We start from the raw sequence: 15,554 nt of genomic DNA, 5'->3' as shown, positions 1-15,554 counted from the left end.
GCGCATGCAACAGCTGAGCAGACGAACTCGATTAAGAAACCAAGCACGCCGGGTGCCCAACAGGACCTCGGGCAGCAGAGGCTCCGGCCGCCGGGCTCGTGGCGGGGCGGGCAGCTGGCCCCCAGCCCTTTAAACTCACTGCGCGCGGGAACCCCTGCCCAACAACCAACGGCGGGTGGGGCCGAGCGGGGCGCGCGCTCTGCCGCCCAACGATCGCCCCGACCCCGCCCCGCCGCTGTCCAATGAGCTGCCCTCTTGCCGCCAGTCTCCCCGGCCCTACGAACCACGCGGAGGGAAGGCGGGGCGGGGCGGCAGGCGGGTGTGTCCCGGCAAGCGCGGACGCCGCGCGCTCCGCTGGAGTTTCGAACGCTGTTGGCCCCCGAGACAGAAAAAAATATAAGAGCGGCGGCCAATGGCGAGGTGGGAAGGACCCGCGCGCAGACCCGGCCCCGCCCCCGCCGGAGGGACAGAAGGCCGGGCCTGGCCATTGGCTCGCGCCGCCTGTCACTCGTCGGTGCGACCAGCGGGCAGCGGCCTCGCGGTGACTGGTTCCGCCCAGGCGCGAAATGTAACGCGGGAAAAGCCAGGGCAGGCACCGCGGCGGCAGGTTGTTATTTTTGGGGGCTCAGCGCCGCGCGTCCTGCTTTCCTGTCACCGCAAGTGCCCGGCAGTCCGCCGCTTCCCGCGGTTGCAGCCTGCGCTGCGGCGTACGAAGAGCGGAGGGCGCTTGACCTGGGGCCGGGGTCCAGCCCTGCCCGCCCGTGCCGGCCGCTCAGTTCCTTAGGTGGCCGCTGCGCAGGATTCCGGGACGCGTCCGTCTGCAATGAGCCGGCAGCACTGAGCCGGCGACTCGGAGCAGAGCGAGCGAGGGACAGAGCGGTGCTCAGGGGTGCGGCCCGGGGCCGCCGGAGCTGCGGGTCGGGCCGGGCGATGATCCGGGGCGTGGAGGCGCCCATGGCGGAGAACCCGCCGCCGCCCGTCATCTTCTGCCACGACTCCCCGAAGCGGGTGCTGGTGTCGGTCATCAGGACGACCCCGATCAAGCCTACGTGCGGAGGGGAGCCGGAGCCGCCGCCGCCGCTCATCCCCACCAGCCCCGGCTTCAGCGACTTCATGGTGTACCCGTGGCGCTGGGGCGAGAACGCACACAACGTGACGCTCAGTCCCGGGGTCGCGGGGGCCGCCGCCTCGGCCGCCCTGCCCGCCGCCGCCGCCGCCGAGCACTCGGGGCTTCGGGGCCGGGGCGCGCCCCCGCCTGCCGCCTCGGCCTCCGCCGCCGCCTCGGGAGGTGAGGACGAGGAGGAAGCGAGCAGCCCAGACAGCGGCCACCTCAAGGTGAGCGGCGCGGGCGGGCGGGGCACGAGGCAGCCGGGGCCCGTTAACGGCGCGGCAGGCGGGGCAGACTTGAAAACGCGAGGTCGATCTGGCCGCGGCGGGGGCTGTGGCTGACAGGATGCTGACGTCACTACCGCGCGCCAAAAACCGGCCCCCGGCCGGGGGGGGGGCGCTGTCACGTGACAGGCGGGAGCGGCGCGGGAGACAGTCCTTGAGGCAGGTGCAGTGGGCGGGAGCGCGGCCCGAGTTCGCTGGGGAGACGGGTCAACGGCCCCTGCCATCCTCCCGGCGGGCTCCCGAGTCCTCAGTTCCGACAGGAAGGGAGGGGGATGAAGGCCTTGAGTAGTTCCACCGAGTGCGAGCGGGAAGGGAGCGCACAGTGTCTGCTCTGTTACTGCAGATCGCCCTGGCCCTGTTCAAAGATGCCCTGCAGAGACAGCCGAAGAGCAGGAAGGGACTTCGGGGCGTCTTCTGCGGCTGCAGTTGTGCTTCGCTGCCTTTCGTTTATCCAGCATACTACTTGCTAGGTGTTGAAAGCACGTAGTGGAATGGGACGCTAAAATTGCTGGCAGTCTCAGACTGCTTAAAGCTGGGAAGATTGTGACCACTGGTTCAAATCTACATTTTTCAGATGAGGCAGCTGAGGCTTAGAGTGATTAGTGAGGCGACCTCCCCATAATCGCACAGCTCGATAATGGGACCGCCGGGACTAGGTCGAGGCTTTGTGGCTCTTAGTTCTGCCTGTGTTTGGGGGGCTTTTCTGCTGACTAATACTGGGCTCTCTAGACTGTAAGCTCCAGGAGAGCCAGGAGTATTTCATCTGGAAGACCATATGACTTTAATATAATATACTCCGTAAAAGTGCTAAAAAATATTTGTGTAATGGGTGCTAACAGAAGGTTAATATCCAGGTTCCATTTGTTAAGTGGCTGTATAACATAAGCAATTTGCAAGACGTATAACGAGTAAATCACATAGTGGATATCTGCATCTGTACCACCACATGATGCATAAGTTGAAACGAGTTTGATCATTTTACATGCAGTCACGATGAAATTCTACATTGTTTGAGCTTTGAGGAAATGGATACATTTTATGTGACGTTATTATTAAATATAAAGTTATAAAACTATAGGTTTTGACACACTTCAACTCTGGAAACTGCACCTCAGTAAACATTTGAAAGAACAAGAGCCTGGTGAGGAAGTTCATGCCTGTAATCCCATCGGGAGGCTGAGGCTGGAGAATCACTTGAGGCCAGGAGTTCAAGACCAGCCTGGACAACATAGTGAGACCCTATCTGGCAGCCTGCACCTGTGGTCCCAGCTACATGGGATACTGACGCAGGAAGATCACTTGAGGCCAGGAGTTTGAGGCTACAGTGAGACATGATAGCACCACTGCACTTCCGCCTGGGTGACAAAGCAAGACTTCAACTCTTTAAAAAAATTGAAGCTTGCTGGGTGTGGTGGCTCATGCCTGTAATCCCAGCACTTTGGGAGGCGGGTGGATCTCTTGAGGTCAGGAGTTCGAGACCACCCTGACCAACATGGTGAAATCCTATCTCTACTAAAAATAGAAAAATTAGCCGGATGTGGTGGTGGGCACCTGTAATCCCAGCTACTTGGGAGGCTGAGGCAGGAACCTCGTTAGAATCCAGGAGGTGGAAGTTGCAGTAAGCCGAGAACATGCCATTGCACTCCAACCCGGGGGGACAGAGTGAGACGTCATCTCCAAAAAAAAAAAAAAAAAAATTGAAGAAACTAATAATAAAAGCATTGATAATATTGCTGAGTATTGCTGAAGGCTACAATTAGATATATGGGTATCCTAGATATTTTTGTGGTAATGATTTATAAGTTTTAGTCTTTTCTAAAAAACACATTAGATTATGTAGTTGAACAATATAAAGGCATTCATCCACAAATTCTTCTTTAAGATTTTGCCTTTATGATTTTATTATAAATCTAGTTCTGGGTCACCCAAGAAGATTAATGTTATATAAATGAAATCTATAGATACATTGTTTTTGGTCTAAAACAGACTTATCCTCACTCACCCAAACATTTTATAAAAGTTGCTAGCAGTGGCCAGGTACCATGGCTCATGCCTGTAATTCCAGCACTTTGGAAGGCTGAGGCGGGGTGAATCATGAGGTCAAGAAATAGAGACCATCCTGGCCAAAATGGTGAAACCTCATCTCTATTAAAAATATAAAAATCACCTGGGCGTGGTGGTGCATGCCTATAAGTCCCATCTACTTAGGAGGCTGAGGCAGGAGAATTGCTTCAACCTGGGAGGTGGAGGATGCAGGCTGCACTCCAGCCTGGTGACAGAGCGAGACTCTGTCTCAAAAACAAAAAAAGTTGCTAACAAGATGCATAGGTTTGAAGTGTATTTCCTGATGTATACCTCTTTTCAGAGGTAAAGTATACCAGAAGTTGTGAAAAACGTGTAAAAGTGAAAAGGCTGTTTTTATAGTTCTGCTTTTTTCCTTTCTCATGCAGTTTTTCCTATTGTAACTTTCATAAATTATTTGATCAATTGATTCGAATGTGTCTTTCTATTGAGGAAGCAATCCACATGCAGCTCCAAAAATTCATTTGTTTAGCTTTCCCACGGTAAGAGAGAAGGGTCTGGAATATATCTTTATTTAAGGAAGTTGCTAGACTGTTTTGTGGGGCAAGAAAAAAGGAAAAAAATGGGCCGGGCGCGGTGGCTCAAGCCTGTAATCCCAGCACTTTGGGAGGCTGAGGCGGGTGGATCACGAGGTCAAGAGATCAAGACCATCCTGGTCAACATGGTGAAACCCCGTCTCTACTAAAAATACAAAAAATTAGCTGGGCATGGTGGCGCGTGCCTGTAATCCCAGCTACTCAGGAGGCTGAGGCAGGAGAATTGCCTGAACCCAGGAGACGGAGGTTGCGGTGAGCCGAGATCGCGCCATTGCACTCCAGCCTGGGTAACAAGAGCGAAACTCCGTCTCAAAAAAAAAAAAAAGAAAAGAAAAAAATAAGGAAACTGCTTAGTTTGATTTGTGGTCAATACACTGAACTTAAAAAGATAGGTAGTCCCAGCCCCTTTTCTCTGTTTTGCTTCTTTAAAGTACTTTTTCTTTATCTCCATGTGTATCATAGGTGAATTGTGCTGACCAAGGCTCCTCATTTTTGGGGAAGACAGGAGACAAGTTAACATGCTCCCAATATGCCACATAGAGGCACTAACAGCTGTGGGTTTGAGAACAACATTTGTGTTCATTTACTGTCTATTCTTTGCCACTGCTCCCAGGGGAGGTGTTAACATCTGAGTCCTGCACACCCTGTGTCAGTTTTCTCTTTGTCTTTTGTTTGTTCCTGCCCCACACTGCCTCCCTCGCCTGTGGGAACACCTACCAGCTTCTTCTGGCTGCTCATCACACGATTGCTTAGCACTGTCGGCATATAATTATATATTGTCTTATTCTGGATTGCAGAATTCTGAGAGAGAAGAAAGCAGGTCTGACTGCCTTCTGCCACAGGATGTTCCAAGACTCCCCACCTTGTCCCTCTACTCAGACTGTGTTTGAAGTACTTCTCCACTGTGGGGCCGGTGGGGTCTGGGTTCTCAGATACTATTCACCCTGTAGGATCCACCAGCTGCCTATCCTGTTTCCCTTTTCTGTGTCACCTGAGCACTACAAACACCTAGACTGCACATACTATTACGAATAGCTGGCTTTTAAATACTTTTTGGGTAATACATAAATTCATACTACTTATGAATAGTACTTTTTGAGCACCATGTTAAACCTAACGTCATGTTAACGTAATAAGCACTATTTATTGCCTGGCACAGAGTAAGCATTTCATAATGTTAGCAGCAAACTAATGGGCTCTGTGTTGAGCATTTTGAATTATTTAATTCATTTTATCCTGTTTAACTGTTGAGGAATGAGAAATTGAAGAGTCCCCAAGACAAAGTTTAGTTAAGATTGTATGGTAAGTGGCAGAACTGATTGGAACCTTCCAGAGTCCCTGTTCTTAGTCTCTATACCACACCGCTCCTGGGACTATCACGTGTAAATGGACTTCAGGGTTTTGTTTGTTTTTTTGTTTATTTATTTTTGAGACAGAGCTTCACTCTTGCTGCCCAGGCTGGAGTGCATTGGTGCGATCTTGGCTCACTGCAACCTCTGCCCCCTGGGTTCAAGTGATTCTCCTGCCTCAGCCTCCTGAATAGCTGGGATTACAGGCACCCGCCACAATGCCCAGCTAATTTTTGTAATTTCATTTTTTTTTTAGACGGAGTCTCCCTCTGCTCTGTCTTCTGGTCTATTTTTACTTTTTAAATGTTAAGCTGATATAAGTAGACATAAGACACACTACTGGCCGGGCGTGGTGGCTCATGCGTATAATCCCAGTACTTTGGGAGGCCAAAGTGGATGGATCACTTAAGGTCTGGAGTTTGAGACCAGTCTGGCCAACATGGTGAAACCCTATCTCTACGAAAAATACAAAAAAATTAGCCAGGTGTGGTGGTGCATACCTGTAGTCCTGGCTACTCGGGAGGCTGAGGCAGGAGAATCCTTTGAACCCTGGAGACGGAGATTGCAAAGAGCTGAGGTTGTGCCACTGCACTCCAGTATGGGTGACAGTGAGAGATTCTGTCTCCCAAAAAAAAAAAAAAAACTTACTATTTATAGCTTATCTATATCTCAATTGAGGTGCTTTATAAGAGTGCACTCAATTCAGTAAACTGGAATTAAAATTTGAGAAGTGAAGATAGGTCAGGATGAGAAGCAGGGTTAGGAAGCATGTATGCGAGCCATGGAAAGTTTGCATCTAAATCTGAATGTGAAAAGGTTCACACGCCTCCCTCTGAGACTTATTTCCTTCTACATTGTGCTTGTACCCTTTATTTGAATTCTACTTAAATAAAAATGTGTCAAGGACTTTTAGGTTTTTTAGTTATCATATGACTAAACACTTTCAAAATCACTAATCTACATTCTAGAGGTATGGCGATTATTTTCAAAATTACATTTACTAAGGTATGCACAAGTTTTTTGGCAGTTTAATAATTTTGTGTTGCAAATCGTCAACAGTCTTGACAAGATTTGTCCCTTAGCCTACAGGTGCACCTGGCTGTCGATGAGTGTAATTGTCTGAAGATGCCTTGAAACATGATTTTCTTTTTTTTCTTTTTTTTTTTTTTTTTTTGAAACGGAGTTTTGCTTCTTTTTCCCAGGCTGGAGTGCAATGGCGGGATCTCGGCTCACCGAACCTCCGCCTCCTGGGTTCAGGCAATTCTCCTGCCTCAGCCTCCTGAGTAGCTGGGATTACAGGCACGCGCCACCATGCCCAGCTAATTTTTTGTATTTTTAGTAGAGACAGGGTTTCACCATGTTGACCAGGATGGTCCCGATCTCTTGACCTCGTGATCCACCCGCCTCAGCCTCCCAAAGTGCTGGGATTACAGGCTTGAGCCACCGCGCCCGGCCTTTTTTTTTTTGAGACAGAGTTTCACTCTGTTGCCAGGCGCCAGGCTGGAGTGCAGTGGCACAATCTTGGCTCACTGCAACCTCCGCCTCCCGGGTTCAAGCAATTCTCCTGCTGCAGCCTCCTGAGTAGCTGGGACCACAGGCGCACGCCACCGCGCCCAGCTAGTTTTTTTTGTATTTTTAGTAGAGACGGGGTTTCACCAGGTTGGCCAGGATGGTCTCGATCTCTTGACCTCTTGATCCGCCCGCCTCGGCCTCCCAAAGTGCTGGGATTACAGGCTTGAGCCACCGCGCCCGACCATGATTTTCTTATTGTTAACGCCAAAAGGAAGAGGGTCCTCTTTAAGTAATATTGCTTATTTTAATATGTATTGTTAAAAGATGGTATTTATTCATGTATTTAGCACATTATATGATTATTTGTCTTGTCTTATTTTCTCAGATAAAAGAATGCACTTATTAGCCAGGCGTGGTGGTGCATGCTTGTAGTCCCAGCTACTCTGGAGGCTGAGGCAGGAGAATCACATGAACCTGGGAGGCAGAGGTTGCAGTGAGCTGAGATTGTGCCACTATTCCAGCCTGGCGACAGAGCAAGACTCCGTCTCAAAACAAAAACAAACAAACGAAAGAACGCACTTAGTGAAACCCTTACCTGTATATGGCCAGTGTGTTGTATTATGCTGTACCCTTCAGCACTGCATTTCTCATTTGGAAAATATAAATGTGTTGCTGGTGGCGGAAACAGTCTCAGAGTTGCTAGGAGGCAGCCATATGGTTAACTTTTTTTTTTCCCCCGAGATGGAGTCTTGCTCCGTCACCCAGTCACCCAGGATGGAGTGCCGTGGCGCAATCTCCGCCCACTGCAACCTCCGCCTCCCGAGTTAAGGCGATTCTCAAGTCTCAGCCTCCCAAGTAACTAGGACTACAGGTGTGCATCACCATGCCCTGATACTTTTTATATTTTTAGTAGAAACAAGGTTTTACCATGTTGGCCAGTCTGGTTTCAAACTCCTCACCCCAGGTGATCTGCGCGCCTTAGCCTCTCAAAGTGCTGGGATTACAGCTGTGTGCCACTGCGCCTGGCCAGTTTTTGTATTTTTAGTAGAGATGAGGTTTCACCGTGTTGGCCAGGCTGGTCTCAAACTCCTGGCCTCAAGTGATCTGCCTGCCTCAGCCTCCCAAAGTGCTGGGATACAGGTGTGAGCCACCATGCCCTGGCCTATGGTTAACTTTTAATGTTTCCCCACTATTAGACATGCTTATTAATAGTAATGGTTAATCTTAAATTTTTGATGTTAACTAGTCAGTTATTTCAGATTGCAAGAGTCAGCAGTATGTTCTTGCATATTTATTTGTTGACTTGTTTTTTATGTTTTTGAGACAAAGTTTCACTGTCAGCCAGGCTTAGTGCAGTAGCACTGTTAGGGCTCATTGCAGCCTTGAACTCCCAGACTCAAGAGATCCTTCCACCTCAGCCTCCTGAGTAGCTGAGACTTCAGGTACATACCACATCTGTCTATTTTTTTTTTTTTTGTAGACAGGGGTCTTGCCATGTTGCCCAGGCTGATCTCAAACTCCTGGATTCAAGCAATCCTCCTGCCTCAAATTTTCAAGTGATAGGATTACAGGCATGAGCCACTGCGCTCAGCCCTTCTTACATATTTAAAAATACTAATTTTTAAATAGATTTTTTTTTTTTTTAGACCTTTAGCAAGCAAGACTTGAGCTAAGTGTGGCTACTGAGGATCACAGCCAAGGAGTAAAGAAGATGAAAGAATTTGAATTTGCCACAAGTTTATTTGTCAATTTGTACTTTAGTGATAAGTCATGGTCTTTTTAGGATCTTGCTAATTCTTGCTTCATTATACATGGAAATTTCTTGAGGAATTTAGTAAGGACAGGAAAAGACATCAGTTATGTACCTCTTTCGGCATTCTTAATATCAACAAATAACTGATGAGCTCTTTATTTCATCAACAGATATTTGTTACTAACACACTGAGTCAGTTAGCTTAGGCTAAAAAGCAGGCTGCAGAATGAAACTTCAAGATGGCAATCTCAGCCTCAACGTGGCTCATGTTATATGTTCTAGAAGGGTTAACCACAGGTGTGTTCCTATTCTGTTCATTCTAGAACCTGAAGGAACCTTTCCAAGCTGGGACAGATGGGCCTCAAAGCAGAGAGAAAAAGAGAGATGGTAGAACCACATGTTGTATTAGTCTGTTTCACATTGCTATAAAAGAATACCTGAAGCTGGGTGATTTATGAGGAAGATAGGTTTATTTGGCTCGTAGTTCTTCAGGCTTTACCAGAAGCATGGCACCAGAATCTTCTTCTGGCAAGGAACCTCTGGGAGCTTCCAATCATGGCAGAAAGCAAAGGGGAGCAGGTTTCACATGGTAAGAGAAGGAACAAGAGGGAGGGGGGAAAGTGCAGGCTCTTTTTAACAGTCAGGGCTCATGGTCACAGTGTGAGCAAGGACGCATCTAGAAGTTCATGGGGGATCTGCCCTTATGACCCAGAGACTTCCCACTAGGCCCTGCCTCCAATATTAGGGATCAGATTTCAACATGAGATTGGGAGGGGACAAACAGCCAAACCACACATGCTACTTTCACTCACATTTTATTGGTCAAAGCAAGTTATATGGCTAAGTTCCACTCTGGACCCACAGTGAGAGGGCCAGTGAATGTTTTTGCAATAATGTCTGCCACAGTGCCTTCTCACATTTTAAAAACTGTGGTTAAAAACCCCATAATATTTACCACCTTAACCATTTTTATGTGTACAGTATAGTAATGTTAACTATACATAAACGGTTGTGCAACAAGTCTCTAGGTTTGCTCCTCTTGTAAAACAAACTCTATACTCGCTGAACTCGCCTTTCCTTCCTCTCTCTAGTCCCTGGAGACTGCCACTCTTCTAAGAGTTTGATGACCTCAGATACCTCATATAGGTGAAATTATGCAGAGTTTGTCTTTTTGTTATTGGCTTGTTTTACTTAGCATAATTTCCTAAAGATTCATCCATGTTACGGCATATGGCCGGATTTCCATCTCTGAAGGCTGAGTAATACTCCATTGTTACTCACACACTGAATCAGTTAGTTAGGCTAACTGTATACAGCATTGGTTATCGAATCATCAGTCAGTGGACATTTGGGTTGCTATAGATTGTGAATAATACTGCAGTGAACACAGATGTGCAAATATCTCTTTGAGATCCTGTTTTCTTTTCTTTTGGATATGTAGCCTTCCCATATCTTCTTCTTTTTTTTTTTTTTAAATTATTTATTTATTTATTTTACAATAGCGACAGATTCTTGCTATGTTGCCCAGGCTCAAGTGACCCTATCACCTCAGATTCCCAGAGTGCTGGGATTACAGGTGTGAGCCATTGTGCCTGACCCCACATTCTTAATCATTTAAAAAGTTAACTGTAATGGGTAATGAGAATTTATACTATCAACAAAAAACATATTTCTTCAGTTATTAATAATTTTTAGGTGTTTCTGTTTAGTACACTGCCTGTATCTAAAGACTAAAGGAAAAATAGGTAAAGACTCCACTAAATCTTTTGAACACTTTCTATAGACAGAATAAAAGTAAGTATACAATTAAGTTGAATATTCATGCTATAAGACTGAAATCAGGTCATTAAGTTGTGCTGAATATAGATTTTATTATCTAAGGATTTTCTTAAAACATGATTTATCCTAGAAGGTAACTCATCCATGTAGGGATTGAGCTTTTCTTTCTTTCTTTTTTTTTTTGAGACGGAGTTTTGCTCTTGTTACCCAGGCTGGAGTGCAATGGCGCAATCTCGGCTCACCGCAACCTCCGCCTCCCAGGTTCAAGCAATTCTCCTGCCTCAGCCTCCCAAGTAGCTGGGACTACAGGCATGCGCCACCATGCCCAGCTAATTTTTGTATTTTTGGTAGAGACGGGGTTTCACCATGTTGACCAGGATGGTCTCGATCTCTTGACCTCATGATCTACCCGCCTCAGCCTCCCAAAGTGCTGGGATTACAAGCGTGAGCCACCGTGCCCGGCGAGATTTTCTTTCAATGTGAAAATTTGACTGAAGGGAATTTTGCTGTAGCTTTTTATTATCTGTCAAGGTTTCAGGCTGATGTTTAAGGCTTTGGGAAGACTTTGAGTTTTGATATTGAAAGCCCACGCCTGTAATCCCTGCACTTTGGGAGGCCAAGGTGGGTGGATCACGAAGTCATCCTGGCCAACACGTTGAAACTCTGTCTCTGCTAAAATACAAAAAATTAGCCGGGCATAGTGGTGCATGCCTGTAATCCCAGCTACTTGGGAGGCTGAGACAGGAGAATTGCTTGAACCCAGGAAGCAGAGATTGCAGTGAGCTGAGATCCCGCCACTGCACTGCAGCCTGGCTACAGAGTGAGACTTGTCTCAAAAAAAAGGCCCTAAAAGCATCTTCATTTTAGATGTAGTTGTACATGATCCTTTAATGGTTTTTTTTTTTTCCATGTAACTTGTATGTGTGAAAGTTCTCTTAACTGGGGAACAAAGTTTATTTCAAATAATGTTTATTTTACATTAGCTTTAGCTGTATAGAAAAGCTGTGAAGGTAGAACAGAGAGTTCCCATAAACTGCGCACCCAGCTTCCCCTGTTGGCATCTTAATCTAGTGTGGTACATTTGTAAAAATTAATGAACCAATATTGATGCACTAGTATTAACTGAAGCCCATGGTATATTCAGATTTCCTTAGGTTTTTAATCAGGGTGAATTTTAAAGTGTGAAATACAGTGACATTTAGTACATTCACAATGTTGTACAAGTTCCAAAACATTTTTATCACCTCAAAAGAAAACTCAATCTATTAAACCATGATTCCCTGTTCCCTACTACATGCAGACTTTGGAAACCAAAAGCCTAAATTCTGTCTGTATAGATTTACCTACTCTGGAGATTTCATTAAATGAAATTATATAATATGTTGCATTTTGTGTTTGGCTTCTCTTTTTAGCATACTGTTTTTTAGGTTCATCCACTTTGTAGCACATATTGTTTTCATGGCTAAATAATTCCATTATATATGTATACATATTTCATTGTGTATGTATATGTGTATATATATGATATTGATACAAAACTATCAAACTTTTCCACAGTGGCTGAGTCATTTCACATTCTCATCAGTAGTATATGCTGGTTCCAATTTCTCTACAATTTTGAGAAAAAACTATTTCCTACTTATTTTCCTTTTTTTCCCCCATTATAACCTAGTTGGTCCAAAGTAGTATTGTGGTTTCAATTAGCATCTCCCTAAATGACGAATGATTTTGAGCATCTTTTTTTTTTTTTTTTTTTGAGACAGAGTCTTGCTTCATTGCCCAGGCTGGAGTGCAACAGTGTGATCTCAACTCATTGTAACTTCTGCCTCCTGGGTTCAAGTGATTCTCCTGCCTCAGCCTCCCTAGTAGCTGGGATTACAGGCAACCGCCATCCTGCCCAGCTAATTTTTGCATTTTTAGTAGAGATGGGGTTTCACCATGTTGGCCAGGCTGGTCTTGAACTCCTGACCAGCCTGATTCACCTGCCTCAGCTTCCCAAAGTGCTGGGATTACAGGCATGAGCCACCATACTCGGCCGATTTTGAGCATCTTTTTGTGTATTTGCTGCATATATAACTGCGTTTGTTGGCTGTATAACTGCTTTGGAGAAATATCTGTTCAAGTCATTTGCCTATTTTCTAATTGGATTTTTATGTGATTTTTGTTGTTGTTGAGTTGTAAGAGGTCTTTTTGTATCCTTTATACTAGAACCTTATCAGATGTATGGTTTGCAAATATCATCTCCCATTCTGTGGGTTGCCCTTTCATTGTCTTTTTTTTTTTTTTTGAGGCAGAGTTTCACTCTTGTTACCCAGGCTGGAGTGCAATGGCGCGATCTTGGCTCCCCGCAACCTCCGCCTCCTGGATTCAGGCAATTCTCCTGCCTCAACCTCCTGAGTAGCTGGGATTACAGGCACGCACCACCATGCCCAGCTAATATTTTGTATTTTTAGTAGAGACAGGGTTTCACCATGTTGACCAGGATGGTTTTGATCTCTTGACCTCGTGATCCACCCGCCTCGGCCTCCCAAAGTGCTGGGATTACAGGCTTGAGCCACTGCGCCTGGCAGTGATTTTCTTCATAATGTCCTTTGATGTTCAAAAGTTTTACATTTTGATTCAGTCCAATTTATTTATTCTTTTATTGCTTAGTTCTTGGTGCCATATCTAAGAATCCATTAAAAACAAAGTAATGAAGATTCATCCCTATGTTTTAAAAGAATGTTACAGGTTTTGTTTGTTTGTTCATTTTTTTTTTTTTTTTTTTTGGAGACGGAGTCTCGTTATTGTTACCCAGGCTGGAGTGCAATGGCGTGATCTCCGCTCACCGCAACCTCCGTCTCCTGAGTTCAGGCAATTCTCCTGCCTCAGCCTCCTGAGTAGCTGGGATTACAGGCACGTGCCACCATGCCCAGCTAATTTTTTGTATTTTTAGTAGAGACGGGGTTTCACCATGTTGACCAGGATGGTCTCGATCTCTTGACCTCGTGATCCACCCGCCGCGGCCTCCCAAAGTGCTGGGATTACAGGCTTGAGCCACCGCGCCCGGCCCTGTTCATTTGTTTTTTTTGAGACAGAGTCTAACTCTGTTGCCAGGCTCAAATGCAGTGACGTGACCTTGGCTCACTGCACCCTCTGCCTCCTGAGTAGCTGGGACTCCAGGCATGCGCCACCCTGCTCGGCTCATTCTTGGCATTTTTGGTAGAGATGAGGTTTCACCATGTTGCCCAGGCTGATCTCACACTTTTGGGCTCAAATGATCCATCCACCTCGGCCTCCCAAAGTGCTGGTATTACAGGCATGGGCCACCGTGTCCAGACAAGATTTCTATAGTTTTAGTTCTTATATTTAGTTCTGTGGTACATTTTCAGTTAGTTTTTGTCTATAGTGTAAGGTAGGGGTCTAACTATCCTTTTGTGTATAGAAATCTGCTTGTCCCAGAACCATTTGTTAAAGAGACGATTCTTTCTCTATTGAAAGTTATTGGGTCCCTTGTTGAAAATCAATTGGCCTTTCATGTATAGGTTGGTTTCTGTACTCAATTTTGTTTCATTGGTCTATATGTCTTTCCTTATACCCTTACCACACTGTCTTGATTACCAGTGCTTAGCAGTAAGTTTTGAAATTGGGAAGTGTGAGTCCTCCTGTTTTGTTCTCTTTTTCAAGGCTGTTTTGGCTATTTGGAACCTCTTATAATTCCATATGAACTTGAGGATCGCCTTTTCCTTTCCTGCCAAAAAATAAAAAACAAAACTGGAATTTTAATAGAGGTTGCATTGTGCCTGTAAGATTGCTTTGGATAGCACTGCTATCTTCAATATTAAGTCATCTAATTCCTGAACTGTATCCTATAAACTTTGGTATGTTGTGTTTTTGGCAGTATTTGTGTCAAAGTATTTTCTTTTTTCCCTTGTGATTTCTTCTTTGACCCATTGGCTATTTAAGAGTTTCTTGTGCTGGGCGTGATGGCTCACACCTGTAATCTCACCACTTTCAGAGGCCGAGGCAGGTGGATCACGAGGTCAGGAGTTCAAGAGCAGCCTGGCTTAATATGATGAAACCCTGTCTCTACTAAAAATACAAAAATTAGCTGGGCGTGGTGGTGCGCACCTGTAGTCCCAACTACTCAGGAGCCTGAGGCAGGAGAATTGCTTGAACCTGGGAAGTGGAGTTGCAGTGATCTGAGATCATGCCACTGCACTCCAGCCTGGGTGACAGAGCAAGACTCTCAGAAAAAAAAGAATGTGTTATTTAATTTCTATATATCTGTTCCTGTTTTCCTTCTGTAAAGTTTCATTCCATGTGGTCAGAGAAGACACTTGGAATGCTTTCAGTCTTTTAAAATTCATTGAGACTTGTTTTGTGGTCTAACATATGGTCTATGTTGGAGAATATCTTTGTGGATCTTCTGCCTAGTTGTCTTATTCATTATTGAAAGTAGGGTATTAACTGGGCACAGAGGCTCATGCCTGTCTGTAATCCCAGCACTTTGGGAGGCCGAGGTGGGTAGGTCACTTGAAGCCAGGAGTTCAAGACCAGCCTGGCCAACATGGTGAAACCACGTCTCTGCTAAAAAATACAAAAATTAGCTGGGTGTGGTGGCATGTGCCTGTAGTCCCAGCTACTTGTGAGGCTGAGGCAGGAGAATTGCTTGAACCCAAGAGGCAGAGGTGCCAGTGAGCTGAGATTATGCCACTGCACTCCAGCCTCGGCGACAGAGCAAGATTCTGTTTCAGAAAGAAAGAAGCCGGGTGTAGTGACTCATGCCTGTAATCCCAGCACTTTGGGAGGCTGAGGCAAGCAGATCACCTGAGGTCAGGAGTTCAAGACCAGCCTGGCCAACATGGTGAAATCCATCTCTACTAAAAATACACACACACCAAAAAAAAAAAAAAAAAAAAAATCCAGGCGTGGTGACAGGCGCCTGTAATCCCAGCGATGGGATCCTGAGGCAGGAGAATCGCCTGAACCCAGGAGGTGGAGGTTGCAGTGAGCCAAGACTGAGTGCATCACTGCACTGTAGCCTGGGTGACAAGAGTGAGACCCTATCTCAAAAAAAAGAAAACTCAAAGAAGTAGGGGGCTCTGGCTGTTTTTGAACTATGTCTTCCTTTTGCAGGGGGCTCTGTTCTTAGGTGTATATGTACTTATA

At 46.0% G+C, this 15,554-nt stretch overlaps 1 protein-coding gene across 1 annotated transcript in view; it reads left to right on the top strand.

Moving 5' to 3' along the window:
• Positions 1 to 325: 325 nt before the first annotated feature.
• Positions 326 to 15,554, top strand: part of ZNF367 (zinc finger protein 367) — a 29,150-nt gene continuing 13,921 nt past the window's right edge. Inside the window, exon 1 of the mRNA XM_032266349.1 lies at positions 326 to 1,335. Within this exon, the coding sequence (XP_032122240.1) occupies positions 931 to 1,335 (405 nt within the window). The 5' untranslated portion in view covers positions 326 to 930. The remainder of the gene's footprint in view (positions 1,336 to 15,554) is intronic.

The sequence above is a fragment of the Sapajus apella genome, unplaced genomic scaffold, assembly GCF_009761245.1.
Source record: "Sapajus apella isolate SASKATOON/1434 unplaced genomic scaffold, GSC_monkey_1.0 scaffold158, whole genome shotgun sequence".
NCBI lineage: Eukaryota > Metazoa > Chordata > Mammalia > Primates > Cebidae > Sapajus > Sapajus apella.
The sequence above is the reverse complement of the archived record's forward strand: the minus strand, read 5'-3'. Positions and strand labels throughout refer to the sequence as shown.